Raw genomic sequence first — 17643 nt, forward strand, 5'->3', positions numbered from 1 at the left:
GATAGCCAAAAATCCGGGTGCTCATATCTCGTGGAGGAGGGAGGAGGGGGACAGGGGGGAGCTGGCTCTTTAGCTTTTAAAGGAACAGGCACTCAAAAACAGGTCAATCTGAGGAGGGCTGTTCCATCAACATGAATAAGAGACATAACAAGGAGACATTTTGTCTCAATATTGCAGTTTATTCAATCCGATCGATCACTTACAAATAAAGATGCATTTGATACAATCATAGAATATTTACGATGAGTTATTTTTGTAAATAGACAAGCTACAAGGATCTGATTCAAAAGCTAATGTGAGGTAGCTAAGATAATATCGACTGGATTATAAGAGCTTCTTACAGTGTCGCCCTGAGCTGGACATTCATGCAGTAAGGTTTGGGAGACAGGGTGACCCCGTAGACCGGAGTCAAGTCTGGCTCTCCTGCGTCCTGAGGCCAGACAAACCTGAACTTCCTCAGCAGAGTCACCAAGATGAGGAAGAGCTCCATACGAGCCAGACCCTCTCCCAGACACATCCGAGGACCTGAGACGTTAGAAATTTAAAAAAAGACCTGAGAGTTTGATCTTACCGACCCAGTCATGAAACCACGCTATCTTCTTTTTGGGTGGTTGAATTCGATAAGCGCCTAATTTTAGCCAAATCTTTCCTTTTCAATTGTTTATCCATAATATTTAGCTAACTGTCAGTTTAGCTAAATATTATATTAAGTCTTTGTTGATGTGACAGAATGGCAAACACACAGCAGCTTGTTTGGTGATTACCTGCAGAGAAAGGCAGGAAGGCCTCGGGTTTGAAAAACTCTCCCTTGTCGTTGAGGAAGTTTTCTGGGTTGAATTCATCAGGGAATTTCCATTGTCCCTCCTCTCTCAGGGCCGAGCCAAGGTTAGGGATGACCAACGTACCCTGAGGTGATAAACGACTTTGTAACATTTACTGAAGTAATGGCTTCTTTTTTTTTTTTACCATGTTTTATGCCACTTACCCTGGGAATGGAGTATCCCATGAGCTCTGTGTCTTTGGTCGTTGAGTGGATGATGCTGAGTGGAACGATGTTGCCTATCCTCTGAACTTCATGGATCATAGCCTGGTTGGAAAGAAAGATTTTAGCGTCATGTTTTTATATTTTGTCTGACTTGGGACAGAGGATCAGACACAGAAAGTAAATGTTTACTATGGATGCCTGACAAAAATATCCTTAAAAACCATACTAAGTTTTGTCAAAGTGGATCTTACACCATGGGCCTTTAACAGACTGTGTCCTCCTTATTGATGAATCATCACAAGAGAAGTGTGTCTGAACATTTACCTGCATGTATGGCATGTTATGTCTGTCGTCATACGTGACTGAATGCTTCCCTTCCAGCACCTCGTCTATCTCCTGCTGGCAACGCTCTGAGAGACAAATTATTCATGTTAAAAAAAATGACATTTCATCATTTAAATACAAAATAATGTATATCTTAAACACAACATTTATAGGATGTAGTGCATCAACATACATTAAACTGCGGGAAGTCACAGAATGAAGCGCCCATTTCTCTTTAGTGCTATAAAAACTACCATGGCTCCAAGACTCCAAGTATTTGCAGCCATATTAAATGCAGTCTTTGGTTCAAGCCCAGTATTCGGACTAAATAAAAACTAAATCTTACAAGAAATAAGTTTCAAGTCGGTTAAAGTCAATTTTCTTGAGGGGGAGACCACTAACTAGAAATGAATGAGTTTTTCAGCAGGACTTTAAGTTAAATGATTTTACATAAATTATGCAGTTTATGAAGCTAAGATTATAATCTGAGAGAACACCAGGAAAAGAGTTAGAATTTTCCTGGTGTAACCCTAACCCTAACCCAGTGTGTTGAAAGCAGTTCTCCCATGTCCCCTGGGGTCACACGCTGGGGAGCACTGCAGGAAGATGGAGTGGTGGAACCATAGATATATATAAACACTAGATGTCTCGTCCGCGTTGCCGGCCAATGGAGTCGAACGTCCGCACATGGCGGCCATCTTGCCACAGGCAGCTCGCTCACCCATAACATTGTGTTGGTAGTGGAACATGTACTTTTTAATTAACTATAACTTGCTCAATTTTCAACCGATTTTTAAACGGTTTGGTTTGTTATAAACGCTGGAGATGTAGTTATGACACTGCATACTTATTAATAATTATGTTATGTTCTAAAAAATAGAATAATGTTCTTAAAAATAGGTACAAGATTTCCCTCTACAAATGAGATGTATACTTATGAATAATTATAACCATGGGTTTTCATATGGAAATATCATTAAACAGAATAGATAGGGGCAATAAATACACAAATGCACAAGGTTTTTATGTTAAAACAATATATAGGCTACTAAAACTCAACATACAGAATGGCAACATGAGATATATGTATACTTTTATAATAGGAATATTACTAATATAATACAATAATTTGAATTATCACATGTTTAGTTTAAACAAGTCATAATTCAAATTATTGTATTATATTAGTAACATTCTTTTTATAAAAGTGACATTTATTTGCAGTAAAAAAAAGGTGTAAGTGTTCCATTTACAAATATACATAAAGAAATGCTGCAAGTTGAAAATCCTCACCCTTTACAGAGATGTATACTTATGAATAATTATAACCATGGGTTTTCATATGAAAATAACATTAAACAGAACAGATGGGGCCATAAATACACACATGCACAAGATGTTTATGTTAAATCAATATACAGGCAACTAAAACTCAACATACAGAATGGAAACATGAGACATATGTATACTTTTATAATAGGAATATTACTAATATAATAAAATAATTTGAATTATTACATGTTTAGTTTAAACAAGTAATAATTCAAATTATTGTATTATATTAGTAAAATCCTTTTTATAAAAGTGACATTTCTATACAGTAAAAAAAAGGTGTAAGATTTCCATTTACAAATATATATAAAGAAATGCTGCATGTTGAAAATTCCCACCCACTACTGTGGAGGTATACAGATGGAGGACCGACATAAAAAATTACCCAAAAAACAGTGAAATCAATACAAAAAAAAAACAATAAGTACTACAAAAACACAATAAGGACTTCACATAAGAAAGAAATAACTATACATGAAACAAACAAAACAAAATTAATACAAGATGTAAATGCAATACAGAACAGAATGAGGATGTGCAATATGCAATAAACTGTAGTGTGTGTAAATGTAACACAGAATTGAGGCGTGGGGATAAGAGTCAAAGACAGATGGGGGTCAGTTGCAGCCGGGAAGAAGCTGGTCTTGTCCACTGGCAATAAAGTCAGCAATTTCCTGTATAAATCATAATGCAAGATGTGAAACCTCAGTTAAATCATGTGTAGCCTAAGTTATATTGAAAAGAAAGAACAATTCTGCCTCTCCCATAAATGTAAAATTACTCGGTACTAGCCTAGCCTAGCCTAGCCGTGGTACACAACTAAGCTGCACGATTAAGTCGTTTTTCGGAGAGAAAAGCTGCGATTTCAACATGTTCAAGCATCCAGAATTATAACCACATTAATAACGTTTGTAAGAAACCAAACCATTTGTAAATCCGTCAAGATTTCAGCGAGATAAGAGTATAAGTGTTTGAGCAGATCACTGACCCTACCTCAGGTTCTACAGATCCTTCCAGAAAGCCTGCCTGTGGCAAGATGGCCGCCAGTGATGACGTTCTAGACTCAGCCGGAAGACATCTAGTCTTTATATATATCTATGGGTGGAACTGTTCACCAATGCTCACCCAACATATATATTTGGAGACAGAGCTGTGTCCAGGTGATGACAGAGGTAAATCCTCACATGGGCATATATAGACGAACCTTGTACGTGTGGGTAGGCCATGAGGTAGAGAAAAGCAGTGAGCAGGGTGTTGGAGGTCGTGTCAGTTCCAGCAAAGTGAAGATCAAGGGAGTTCGAAATGAGTTCCTCCTCTGAAAATGGGGAATCCTCACCAGCTCTCTAAGAAAGAAGAGTGATTGTTTAAAGATAAACCAACACACACACACAGACAGATAAGAACCAGCTCATTTTGTGAGCTAACAGTTAAAGTGACACTATGTAAGTTTTTAACCTCACTATAAGAGCAAATAGCTAAATTGCAATATATTTCCTCTTTGGTGCATCATCAAATTGATAGGCTTGGTTAATTCTCTGCAAGAAAACCACTTAATCATGGAGACTTCGCGCCAACAGAATGAATACCCACATGTGACTGCAGAGGGCGCTGTAGCTCACCTAATAATTACATTGTGTTGCTTTAAGTTCCAGGCGTTACCAAAACATTACCAAATTCAATATTAAATCATTTCTTTAAATCATGTATAAACTGTGAGTTAACACACAAACAGACCTTGTCCAGTTCGTCCAGATAGCAGTCAACGAAGTCTCTTGGATCTCCAGGATCTCTGGTTTTCTTGTGCTCGTCCAGGAATTTATGTGAAAATTTCACAGCAGTCTGATAATTATAAGATTAAGTTGTATGTTCACTTCTGCATTAGGACTTTAAATTGTTCACTGACTGTGTATAAATGTGTAGCTAGAGATACAAATATATGATTGATGTTCATATCCCTTTTTTAATTGTGCACATCAGTGTTAAAAATATTTTTAAGGCCCAATCAACACACCTTCAAATTTTCAAAGGCCTTGGCGAACGGCAGCGGCAAGTTACGAATCAGTGGAAAAGAGTCATACATCTGTAAAAAGGAAAAAATGAACAATCATTAGTGTTGGGACAGTGTTTTTGTGAAACAAAAGGCCTCCTCTTCAGCCTATATTGGTAGTCAAAAGCCTATAATCACATTGTTCCGGACAAAGCCAGATCAGAGGGAACTCAGTCTCCCAGGATTCTTCAACTTCACACAGAGGATTGAAAAGCCACAAGGGTCAACTCCTATTGGTCACTCTGGACCCCATAACCTGTGAGGTCACAGGCCAATATAAGGCTAGTTCTCCCCCTCTTCTATCTCTTTTCTACAATCCGTCTGAGGGTGGAAGGCTGCCAGCCTGTCTTCCTGCATTGTAGAGGAAAGAGGCCTGATTCTCCAGCTCGCATCTTCTCTTCGCATCCAACTCTTCAAGAGGAGCAAAAAAGGTGCAGCTCCCAGCTCATCTCACCAAGGAAACCTCCTCGCAACTCAAGCTCTACCAAACTCCTAGTAGCGATTTGATGTCCAGCAGGAAAACTTCAACCAACTCAATAGAACTGCAAAGGCAGAAACCACACAACCAGCCAAGAAGACTTCACAGAACTGCGAATTGCACAGCAACTTCCTTTTTCCCCTTCACACGGATGGGGAACACAACTGGGCTTAAAAATTATACTAGGCTAAGCAAGACTGTTTATTCGATTCTGTGTGGTGTTTATAAATTTGATTTGTGTTGTGATACTTTGGTTATAAGTTATTCGAAAGTAATGTTAGTCTGTTAGGCTCTTCACAGTCTTTCTTTGCATTTCATTCTACACTCTTTGTCTAACTTGGCACAAACACACACACACAGACACACGCATAATCCTTCACCTAATTATCTCTGCCCTGCTAGATGTCGTAAAACCACTTCTAAAGGCGGGGTTGGCGGGGGGTGGGGCGTTATCTTTAGATTGGCCAGCCACCATTTTGAAAGCATGCTGAGGAAGGTGTTAACTTCTGGCCAGCCGCAATTTTTGGAAGCTATTCATAATTCATGTTTTTTCTTTCACAAATGTTTTTTTGCCAATGAATTTTTCCAACCTCTACATTGTTAAGAACTATATATCCTTCAACTTAACAACAACTTCATGGTAATTTTGGTTATAGTTATTCATTTTATTGTTATCAGAGTTCCGAATTTGTAGATAGTACCTGTATGAGACTTAATCAATAAATTGGATATCTTTTACCCTTCCTTTGAAGGGTGGTGCCCCGATGTAACTTTAATCAATTAAAGTTATGATGTAATGATATTTTTTGGTATCACGTTTAATGCATTAGAGGTAGAGCATTATTGCACAACATTAGTTTAAAATCTGAATTCAAATGTGCAGATTCACATTGTATACCATGACATGAGTGACTGGGAATCTTCAGGTGCACAGCGAGCGAGCGAGCGAGAGAGAGCGGGAGAGAGAGAGGGAGAGAGACAGAGAGAGAGAAAGAGAGAGAGAGAGAGAGATCTCAGACTCACCAACGACCAGGGTCCGTTTGCTAACTTGGCGTTTTCTCTAAAGCACTGAACGATGACTTTGATGAACTCGTCGTCGTACTCGAAGCGAGTTCCGAACAGAACTTGGCATATGAGGTTGGAGGCCGTGTTGTAAACCAGAATTGCAGGATTCACGCTTTTGCCTGTGAGACATGATGCAAACGTCAGTGTTACAAAAAAGACAAGAACAACAGCACGGCAAGAAACACAGACAACAGATTGTAGTGAGGGCGTAGATGGAAGATCTCGTTCAGCTGCGACTGACACTCATTTCCACACAGGAGATCGAACCCACTCGCCACAGTTACAAAGAGGGAGAACAGTGCTTCATGCTTTAACTCTCAGAACAGAATTACAGTAAACACACCAACGTTTTTTTCCATTGCCTCCACAATGTATTGTAGCTCTCCATGGATCCTGTCCGCCATTGAATTCTTCCCCATACCAAAGTTCCTCAAGGTCGACAGAGCGAAGCGACGGTGATCCCTCCAGCTGGGGCCAACGTTCGCCAGGAGAACGCCTACGACAAAGAAGAGCACAGGACGGCTCATGACTTTGCTATAACGTGCTTTCAAACCTGAGACATCAAGTAGTGGATTCACGAGAAACAGATATGTCATAGTCATTTAGAGTATACAACTGAAGTCCCACTATATAGATGCTGACTGCAGAGGAAACACAGAAGCTGTCCAAGATAAACTGAGAACAATTATGTCCTTTTAAATCGGACCTTATGGACGCCACATTCAATTGGAAAACTCTTTGGTGTTAACATCCACTATCACATCGGGATGAGCCTCAAATGACAATCATAGACCATCATGTGTTTCCCACCTCTCCTCTGGGTGATGTCATTGATGAACAGGTCATCAGGTCGTCCAGCAAAATCCATCCCCTTGGTCACCAGAGCCTCCTTTATCGCACTCTGCCCATTGAGGATGACCATGGGTTGGGGGCCGAGGAAGAGGCTGTAGACATCTCCATACTTCTTCCTCAGCTGCCACAGAATAAGACGACACATGTCAGTGTTTAAAATACGTGTATATATCGCCCACCTTAAAGTGGAGTTACCTGGTCAAAAAGGATAGTTCGGTGTGAAACACAGACAGCATCAATAAAATGTAAAAAAAAGAAACATAACAGATTTAAATCATTGACATTTATAAAGAGCACACAAAAAAAATGCTAACAACTAGTTTAAAAACATTGCAACAGCTAAATCTAGCAACAATGACTAAGTTAGAAGTAACAAACAGGACGACAGACGGTTCCAACAAAGACTTAAGATGAATGTGTCTGAAACCGTAACATTTGTCTTTCACGAGTGTTGACCTGTATGTCATGAAGGAAACTGCCTGCACGGCAGGTTATAGGATCGTAGAACCCAAATCCAGAGGCACGTTAAGACAGGAAGTTGTAGTGAAGTAATTAGAGCACAAAAATGTGGCGTAAATTCCCAGCAGGCAGAAGACAAGAACTGAACCAAGTCCGACTGAACAGAAGAAAACGTGAACAAAGGGCCGACTATGTAGCACAGAGACTGAAGGAAGGGACGACTGTACACAGGGAAACACATCAGGGCCGAGCAGACATTCACAGAAACTAGAAACAAGACAAAGGCAGGGAGTAAAAACAATATCGTACAACAGGAAACTATTTGCACCATATCTCACACATACATAGATACCTGGGAAATCTGTGAAAATGTCCGGAAAGGTCCTGTCTAGTACTGTTATATACTACAGGGGGGGGGGGGGGGGGTTGTTTACGTTGTTTAAATGGCAACTTTGCAAAACTAAATATCGGCAGCGTCGTCTCCTCCTAGAAACCTGAGGTTGATTCCACGAGACAGTGACGAGTGTTCATTCGCCAGGAAGCTGCTGCTTTCGAGGGAGTTTTCAGTTGAGCTAAACAAAGCGTTTCCCCTCTCACCTACTTTCCCTCCCTCAGAAAACATCATCTGCAATCATGCATTGAACTGATTGTAAGCATTCAAACTCCTACACTCCTGGTTGTGTGCCAACTCTGTACAGACAAGGAGGTTTATTGTTTCCATTTGGTTCTTTTATCCGTTTAGTTTTATTGCATTATTGGCCAAAATCTGGTTTTTCTATGATTTGTTATCTTTGGTCATAAATCTTATTTTGTGAAGCACCTTTTAACTTTGGTAACTTTTGAGTGACAAAATAGAAAAAATTGCTTATTATTTCTTATTCATATTGATACAGTAGGAAAAGCACTTAAGTAGTAATGCTATGCAATAAACATAACAAGTTAAGGGATATTAAAGAGCGACGTCACTGATTTCCATGTTTTTCTTACCCTCTCAAAATCCTTCAGAGGATTCTCCAGGCTCAGATGTAAGAGGTTCCCCAGGACGGGCAGGGCAGGGGGTCCCGGTGGGAAGTTCTTGGGCCTCCGGGATTTAAGTTGAAGGATGATGAACCCAATGCAAACGAACAGGAGGATTATAGAAATGAACATGGTGGCCCGGGTTGCACTGAGAGCTGCTGGACTCGCTGTGAGCGCACAGATCGTCTCTGAACTCTGCCTCCCCCTCCTCTATTTCCTCACAGAGTCTAATGTAAACGAGAAGCCCAAGTTGTGACGTAAGCTGTGAGCGGCTGCCGAGTAGAACCAAAACAATGAATCACTGAGCCAATTTATTTGTCAGGTGAATAATCTTTAAGTATTAGCTACTAATTAAGCAAGAAATCTAAGTAAGGGTAAAGTCATAGGTAAGTGATTTTATCACCAGCTGTTACATAATTCCACTCCAGTTATTGATAGAGCACTGATCCCAGAGAGGCCGAGCAGAGACAGTGTTTCAGGGTCTGTTTGTGTCGCCATGGTGAAGCTCTCATAGAAAACAACTTGAATAATAAACCAGAGGGGGATCGGCGTGCAAGGACAGAAGCCCTGAACAGCCAGGGAATCATACATTATACTTCCTCTGTTTCCCCGTGATAACGAGTTAATTAACTTGAGATCACCATCTACTATTTTTTCAATCACTAACTGATGGATGACTTGAACACTCATGTATATGGGTAAGCCTATTTCTGCATCTGTTTTGTGCTTTAGAAATGTTTTATCTTAAATAAGAATTTGAGGAAATATCCTGATTGGAGAGAAATATGATGTGATGATCAAGCTCTTGCTCATCGGACATTGCTACAATGAATGCAACAGTTGTAGAGGAAATACAATGTATGATCCCATGTACGGTTTAGGCTTCCGTATGAAAGCCTGATTATGCAAAAGCCTTTTTATTTTTATTTATACATGTACTTTGTATTCAACTGTAGTCTTTGGTTTTGACTCAATAATAATATCTACCATCAACTCTGTAACTGAAGTAATTTGTGATGTAAAAATTACATCTGGTTGTAAAATCTGAACATGTATCTGGTGAGTGTTGGAACAAAGTTCACATATTATATAATTCGTGTCTGCCCTCTAGTGTTTGGAATGAGGAGCTGACACGTGAGTTCATTCTGTGACAAATATGTTACACCTAGGCAGATCCAGGGCCAGTTCGGAACCAGTGGCTGATCCTGAACCAGTTCTTTGTGTTTCGACGGCAAGTCTCTTAATTCTGCCCCATTTTCTGTGATGATAACCACACTTCAGTTGAAACTTTTTTCCCTGAAGCTAATTTGTATTCCTCTTTCTTCCATTTGGGATCCAATTCATCCATCAACATGAATAAGAGACATAACAAGGAGACATTTTGTCTCAATATTGCAGTTTATTCAATCCGATCGTTCACTTACAAATAAAGATGCATTTGATACAATCATAAAATTAGCAATCATACATTTGTAAAGTATATTTACAATGAGTTATTTTGTAAATAGACAAGCTACAAGGATCTGATTCAAAAGCTAATGTGAGGTAGCTAAGATAATACTGACTGGATTATAAGACCTCCTTACTGTGTCGCCCTGAGCTGGACATTCATGCAGTAAGGTTTGGGAGACAGGGTGACCCCGTAGACCGGAGTCAAGTCTGGCTCTCCTGCGTCCTGAGGCCAGACAAACCTGAACTTCCTCAGCAGAGTCACCAAGATGAGGAAAAGCTCCATACGAGCCAGAGCCTCTCCCAGACACATCCGAGGACCTGAGACGTGAGAAAAAAATGATCTCATTTTTGGGTAGTTGAGCTACTTTGAACTTACTTTTAGCCAAATATTTATCCAACTATCTGAATTGTTTATACATGATATTTAGCTAACAGTCATTTACCCCACCAATAGCCAACTGTTTCAACTGCCCCCCCCCCCCCCCCCAAAAAAAGTTAACAAATGAACTTTATCCGTCATGTTTAGCCAGCTCTTTTTCCCACCCATAAAATAGCATTTTTAAGCTAGCTACATCAACTGTTCAGCATTTTGCTTTCTGTCTGAACTGCCCCCCGCAAAAACGTTTAGCTAAGAGAATTAGCTGTTAGCAACATTTAGCTAACGGTTTCCCGCAGAGTACGTTTCAGCAAACTAAATCCGTTCAACGTTTAGCTAATGGTCTCAACACTTATAATTAATCATTATACCCGTTTATGACATTTTGCTACTTTTAGCTGACAAAATAAAATATTTATCCATGATGCCCACACTTCTTATCCGACTAAATCAACTGTTCAACGTGTAGCTAATGGTTTCAACATCCATTTTTAGCTAATTGAATAAACCAGCTAAGTAAGAGAATAAGTGTTTTTTGCTTTGATTACCTGCAGAGAAAGGCAGGAAGGCCTCGGGTTTGACAAACTCTCCCTTGTCGTTGAGGAAGTTTTCTGGGTTGAATTCATCAGGGAATTTCCATTGTCCCTCCTCTTTCAGGGCTGAGCCCAGGTTAGGGATGATCAACGTACCCTGAGGAAATTAACGACAATATTTGTAAGATTTACTGATGTAATGGTAGCTTTCTACAATGATTTATTTTTGGTTCAAACAGTTACATGCAGCTTTGCAAACTTGCACAATAGTCATTCACAATCTTTGGTGAACCCTGCCCTGGAAAGTCCACCTAATCACAGTTGGGTTTCCTTCCACAAACCGTAACCACTGGCCTCTTACCCTGGGAATGGAGTATCCCATGAGCTCGGTGTCTTTGGTCGTCGAGTGGAAGACGCTGAGTGGAACAGTGTTGGCTATCCTCTGCACTTCATGGATCATAGCCTGGATGGAAACAAAGGTTTTGAGAGCCTCTGACCCACATCCATATGTCAAACAGAAGTGACCTTATTGATGAATCATCACAAGAGAAATGTGTCTGAACATATACCTGCATGTATGGCATGTTATGTCTGTCCTCAAATGTGACCGGATGCTTCCCTCCCAGCACCTCGTCTATCTCCTGCTGGCAACGCTCTGAGAGACAAATTCTTCATGTAAAAAATATAACATTTCATAAAGTAAAAAAGTACATAAAATAAGTAAAAAGTTATATACAAAAGAATATATATCTTAAAACACAACAATGCTTCAATATAGATTAAAATGAAGGAAGTTTCAGGATGAATCCCCCATTTTCTTTTGACTGCTACCGGGACCCTCAGATAAACCAACAGTGGATGTCTCTAGAAAGACAATGGTAAAACCATAGAGCCGATGACAGAATTAAATCCTCACATTGGCACATGTGGACGAACCTTGTATGTGTGGAAAGGCCATGAGGTAGAGGAAACCAGTAAGCAGGGTGTTGGAGGTCGTGTCAGTTCCAGCAAAGTGAAGATCAAGAGAAACCGAAACGAGTTCCTCCTCTGATAGTATCGAATCCTCTCCGGCTCTCTAAAAAAAGAAGAATGATTCTCTAAGATAAACCAACATTACATGTAAATACACGAGCAGGCACACAATCTGATAAGAATCAGCTCACTACCACACGTTTTATTGTGTCATACAGTTAAACAACCTTCTTACCTTAGAAGGGATAGTTCACCCAAAATGAAAATGCACCCATTATCTACTCACCGCTATGCCGATAGAGGTCGTGGGTGAAAGTGTTTGAGTTCAGAAAGCACTTCTAGAGGTTCAGGGGTAATCAGTGTAGCAGAAGAATCAAATAAAAGTAGTTTGTCTGTCGGCATAGGGGTGAGGAGATAATGAGTGAATTTTAATTTTTGGGTTAACTATCCCTATAATATAGTAGCAAATAGCAAAATTGCAATATGTTTCCTCTTTGGTGGATCAACAAAATGATAACCTTTGATTATTTTGTGCAAGAGAACAACTTAATCCCTCTAACACAAAGCCAACAGAATTAATAACCACATGTGGCTGCAGAGGGCGCTGTAGCTCTAATAAGGTTACAGTGTTGCTTTAAGTTCCAGGCCTGATACAAATTTTACAAATTCAATATAAAACCATTTGTTTAAGTCAAATATAACTTGTAAGTTTGTACACACACCTTGTCCAGTTCGTCCAGATAGCAATCAACTAAGTCTCGTGGATCTCCAGGAACTTTGGTGTTCTTGTGCTCGGACACCAAAGCACGTCCAAACGCCATGGTAACCTGATGAATATAAGATGTAAGTTAGATGTTCACTCCAGCATTAGGATTTCTGACGGTATATGGATGTGTACGTAGGGAAAAAAAGAATGATGCGTGTTTATATCCCTTTTTTAAATGGTCACAACAGTATCATAATCCTTTTCTGGGCCCAATCAACCCACCTTAACATTTTCAAAGGCCTTGACGAAAGGCAGCGGCAAGTTACGGATCAGTGGAAAAGAGTCGTACAACTGTGAAGAAAAAACAAACAAATATTAGTTTAAAATCTGAATCCAAATGTGCAGATTCTGCTTCCACACTCGAAACAGATGATTTTAAATCCTGGATATTTCTCTATAATGGGAGGAGAAGTACAGCTGTAGATAACTCTCTGCAAGTTTGAATCATTTAAGTTAAACAAACATCATCTCGTGCCTGTGACTTGGGGAAGGCTGTTTGGTTTTATACAACAAAATATCAACAACCGCTGCAAGTTGCAGAAGTGATGCAGACCTACAGGTGGGTGGGGCCTCGTCCTAGCACAAACCCTCAACACACCCTCACTCTCCAGAAATCAAGCCCAAAAAAAACACATACAAATGCTGCCATCGGTTTATGACCTATACTGCAGGCAGCCACCAGGGGACCATTGGCTGTCATGTTGTACATCATTATCTACAGTCTATAGTCCAAACAGCTTCTTCACCTCTGACCAGTGGAGATTCCCATTGAATACCAGTACCTAAGTGAGAGAGAGAGAGAGCACTGAGACTCACCATCGCCCAGGGTCCGTTTGTTATCTTGGCGTTTTCTCTGAAGCAGCGAACGATCACTTTGATGAACTCGTCCTCGTACTCGAAGCGAGTTCCGAACAGAACCTGGCATATGATGTTGGAGGCCATGTTATAAAAGAGAATGCCTGGACTCACGCTCTTTCCTGTGAGACAAAGAAACACAGACATTAAGCAGATTGTGGTGACGACATAAAAGGAAGGTGAAAAGAAGAGCTCAGTCATAAAGAAAGGGTGTGATCAAAATCTAACTTATAATATTTGAATATTTCTGGAGGGCACAGTGTGACGGATGAGGGTTAAAGCAACACCATCTGGCTTTTACTGAGCTACAGCGCCCCCTGCAACCACACGGGGTGATGGATTCTGCTGGGCTCCATGTCGGAGTGATCTAAGTTGATTTCATGTAGAGAAAAAAACTAAGTGTATCAATGTGTTGACTGACGCCCTGGCTGAAACACAACCGAATTGTGGAAATGATCCACGATCCCCTCATTCCTGAACAAGAAGAGCTCGCTGGACCCGATTGTGACAGTTGAACCTGCAACTGTCAATATCAGGTGATCACAGGAGATCGAACCCACTCGCCAATGTTACATAGAGAGAGATCAGAGCTTCAGGGTGAAGAGCGGTAACAGCAAACATTCTCTTTAATCAAAGTCAATAAACCTTCAAACTTGTTATTGTAGGTATAAAAGGTGCATATCGTGCTTTATCTCAGAATCACTGATAACACACCAATGTTTTTTTCCAGTGCGTCCACAGTGTATTGTAGCTCTCCATGGATCCTGTCCGCCATTGAATTCTTCCCCAGGCCGAAATTCCTCATCGTGGTCAGAGCAAAGCGACGGTGATCCCTCCAGCTGGGGCCAAAGTCTGCAAGGATCACACCTACGACAGAAGCACAGAGAAGAGCACAGGACGGCTCATGACTTTGCTATAATGTGTTTTCAAACCCGAGACATCAAGTAGTGGATTCACGAGAAAGAGATATGTCATAGTCAAACAACTAAAGTCCCACTATGTACAAATACGAGCACAAACAGTCGTCAGTGCAACGATATCTATGGTGGAAATCTTATTTCTTAACGTTTTGATTTTAAACTGAAAACGTATGCCGATAACCAGGAGGATATGGTGATGCAGCGGTTTGGAGTTACAGTCTCTTCATTTTGACACAAGAGGCTCAGACCTGGCTCCAGCAAACAGATTAATAATTGCACAGGATTCAAATCTTGCACAAGCATCAAAACAAATAATCAAATCATGAACTTTGTTGCTGAAAGGTGGAGCAGCCCATTCTGGAAGAGACCTGTGGATTCGATGAGACTATCAATACCTCAACTTTTCTTTGGCAAACTGAATACTACACTATTCAAACAACTATATCTACTAAAAGTAAACATATGAGTTTTACTTACTTTAAGTTTCACAATTCAAAAGGTCATCACGACTTTTACTCAGGTGTTTGTTTCTGTCTTTTAAACGTTTCCCAACATGTTGTAGCACAATGTGTATTACAGTTTCTCTTGTGTATATTCTGATTCACAGTGATAATGGTAACAATTACATTACATTTCATTTAGCTGACACTTTTTTCCAAAGCGACTTATAATAAGTGCATTCAACCATGAGGGTACAAACCCAGAACAACAAGAATCAAGTAAGTAATGGCATCAAGATGTATATTTGCTTTTCTTTAGAAAGTGACAGTAGCAGATATTGACTGAATCTTCTTTTCGATGAGTTACATTGGAGCAGACATTCTCCATCATAGACCATCATGTGTTTCCCACCTCTCCTCTGCGTGACGTCATTGACGAACAGGTCATCAGGTCGTCCAGCAAAATCAATCCCCTTGGTCACCAGAGCCTCCTTTATCGCACTCTGCCCGTTGAGGATGACCATAGGTTTGGGGCCGAGGAAGAGGCTGTAGACGTCTCCATACTTCTTCCTCAGCTGTCACAGAACAAGACGACACGTGTCAGTGTTTAAAATACATGTATAATTATATAAATATCACACAACTTAAATTTCACTGATAATGACAAAAAAAGGTTGTTCAGTGTGGAACATGGCAAAACACAGACAAGCCAGATCAAACTGTGGCAGCAATTCTGCAATCCCACGAGGAACGAGACACACATCTCTTACAGTATGGTCACACATTAATGCTCGGAGCATGGTGCACAAGACAAAGGTTGGTTTGTAATGTGCACCCAGATGGGAAGCTGTTCTTTCTCTTTATACGTTTGGCTCCTTGTTTGTTTCTAAGCCAAAGCTTAATATACAAATATTACAACAGCTTCATCTAGCAAAGTATTAATGAACAAGACGAAAGATGGTTCCAACATTTTTTTGCACATACATAAAATGAATGTCTGAAGGATTTAAAGGACCAAAATGTGTGGCTTCGAGGCAGACAGGTCAATGGGAGAAACATAAATTCCCAGCAGGCAGAACACACATTCTGAGAAAAGCCAATAACACAGAAAAACACCAGGCAACAGGACTGAACAGGAGAGAGGTCCTTCCATCTGTGAAACACATCGGGGCCGACAATCACAGAAATTAGAAACAGGTCCAGGACAGGAAGTCAAAAATAAACCGAACTACAGAAAACCCTTTTCCCCCCCATATCTCACACACTCACTTTAATCAATATCCATTAATCATTCTCTGGGAAATCAGTGAAAATGTTGGGAAAGGTACTAGTACTGTGATCTACTACAACTCAAACCAAACAGTGGTTCAGGGGCTTGCAGACCTTAGATAACCCTGCACTCCTGGTTATGTGCCAACTCAGAGACGGCGGTTTATTGTTTTCATTTTGTTCTTTTATCCGTTTTTCTGTTATTCTTCTATCGATTTAATTTTATTGTATGATTGAGCATAATCTGTCTTTCTTTGATATCATTTCAACTTAATTTTGTACCTTCTGACTCTGTTTTGAAAGGCGCGACAGTTCTTTATTATGCATTCATAAACACAGCATGAAAAGCAGTGGCTTAAGTAGTAATACTCATGTTTATGCAATAAATATCACAAGTTAAGGGATATCTAAGAGATACGTCACTGATTTCCGTGTTTTTCTTACCCTCTCAAAATCCTTCAGAGGATTCTCCAGGCTCAGATTTAAGAGGTTCCCCAGGATGGGCAGGGCAGGAGGTCCCGGTGGGAAGTTCTTGGGCCTCCGGGATTTCAGTTGGAGGACGATGAACCAAACGCAAAGCCACAGGAGGATTATAGAAACAAACATGGTGGCCCGGGTTGCACTGAGAGCTGCAGGACTCGCTGTGAGAGCAAAGATCGTCTCTGAACTCTGCCTCCCCCTCCTCTGTTTCCTCACAGAGTCGAATGTAAACAACACCGAGAGGCCTAAGTTGTGACGGGAGCTGTGAGCGGCTGCCGAGTGGAGCCAAAACAATAAATCACTGAGCCAATTTATATGTCAGATGAATAATCGTCCTTCTTTGTATTAGCTGCTAAGTAAGCAGGAAATCAAAGTACGGATAAAGTCAAAGGTAAGTGCTTTTATCACCAGCTGTTATATAACTCCAGTGTAGATAAAGCACTGATCCCAGAGAGATCACCTCAGAGACAACACAGTGTTTGTGGGTCTGTTTGTGTGTCCATGGTGAAGTTCTCATAGAACACGTCTTTAATGATAAACCAGAATGGGATCGGCGTGCGAGCCTGATCATGCACAAGCGTTTTAATTTTAATTTTATTTTTCTTTATCTGTTTTGGAGATCAGGTCATGTCTGCACCTTTACAGCCGCTAAGCAAGGACAAAAGGAAGGATCTAAATGCAGAAGTCTAGGCAGAGTTTATTCTTTTTGGAGATTTACTGAGAACAGAAGGAACAAGGTTCACATGGCCCTGAGCTCTGCAAGGGTCCCAGAATCAGAAACAGCTGTGCAAGCAAACAGAAATACAAAATATAAGAAAGGACACACAAACAAGAAGCTCACAGAAACTGGTGTTAGGTTCAGGTGACTTGAAACAGGCTGTAAAGAAAACACTGGTGATTTATTAACCATGGACACAAAGACAGGAAGTAGATAATAGACACCGGAGGGCAATAGTTTCAAAGTAAAACAGGAATCTGAGCCCAGATCGTGAGCTGCACGAGAGAAGAAGCCATTTGTTGT

General features: G+C 40.5%; 1 protein-coding gene across 1 annotated transcript; it reads right to left on the reverse strand.

Moving 5' to 3' along the window:
* Positions 1-158: 158 nt before the first annotated feature.
* Positions 159-16986, reverse strand: LOC128444077 (uncharacterized). Its single transcript, XM_053426379.1, has 22 exons — positions 16587-16986; positions 15286-15448; positions 14228-14380; positions 13475-13635; positions 12881-12949; positions 12615-12719; positions 11857-11995; positions 11490-11575; positions 11282-11383; positions 10936-11077; positions 10146-10329; positions 8530-8764; positions 7042-7204; positions 6575-6727; positions 6190-6350; positions 4653-4721; positions 4376-4480; positions 3846-3984; positions 1310-1395; positions 986-1087; positions 765-906; positions 159-525 (listed from the first exon to the last, which is right to left on the reverse strand). Exons 1-22 carry the CDS (start codon positions 16746-16748, stop codon positions 338-340), a joined length of 3009 nt encoding a protein of 1002 aa, XP_053282354.1. The 5' UTR covers positions 16749-16986; the 3' UTR covers positions 159-337.
* Positions 16987-17643: the final 657 nt, after the last annotated feature.

Source organism: Pleuronectes platessa, chromosome 7, assembly GCF_947347685.1.
Source record: "Pleuronectes platessa chromosome 7, fPlePla1.1, whole genome shotgun sequence".
Lineage (NCBI taxonomy): Eukaryota > Metazoa > Chordata > Actinopteri > Pleuronectiformes > Pleuronectidae > Pleuronectes > Pleuronectes platessa.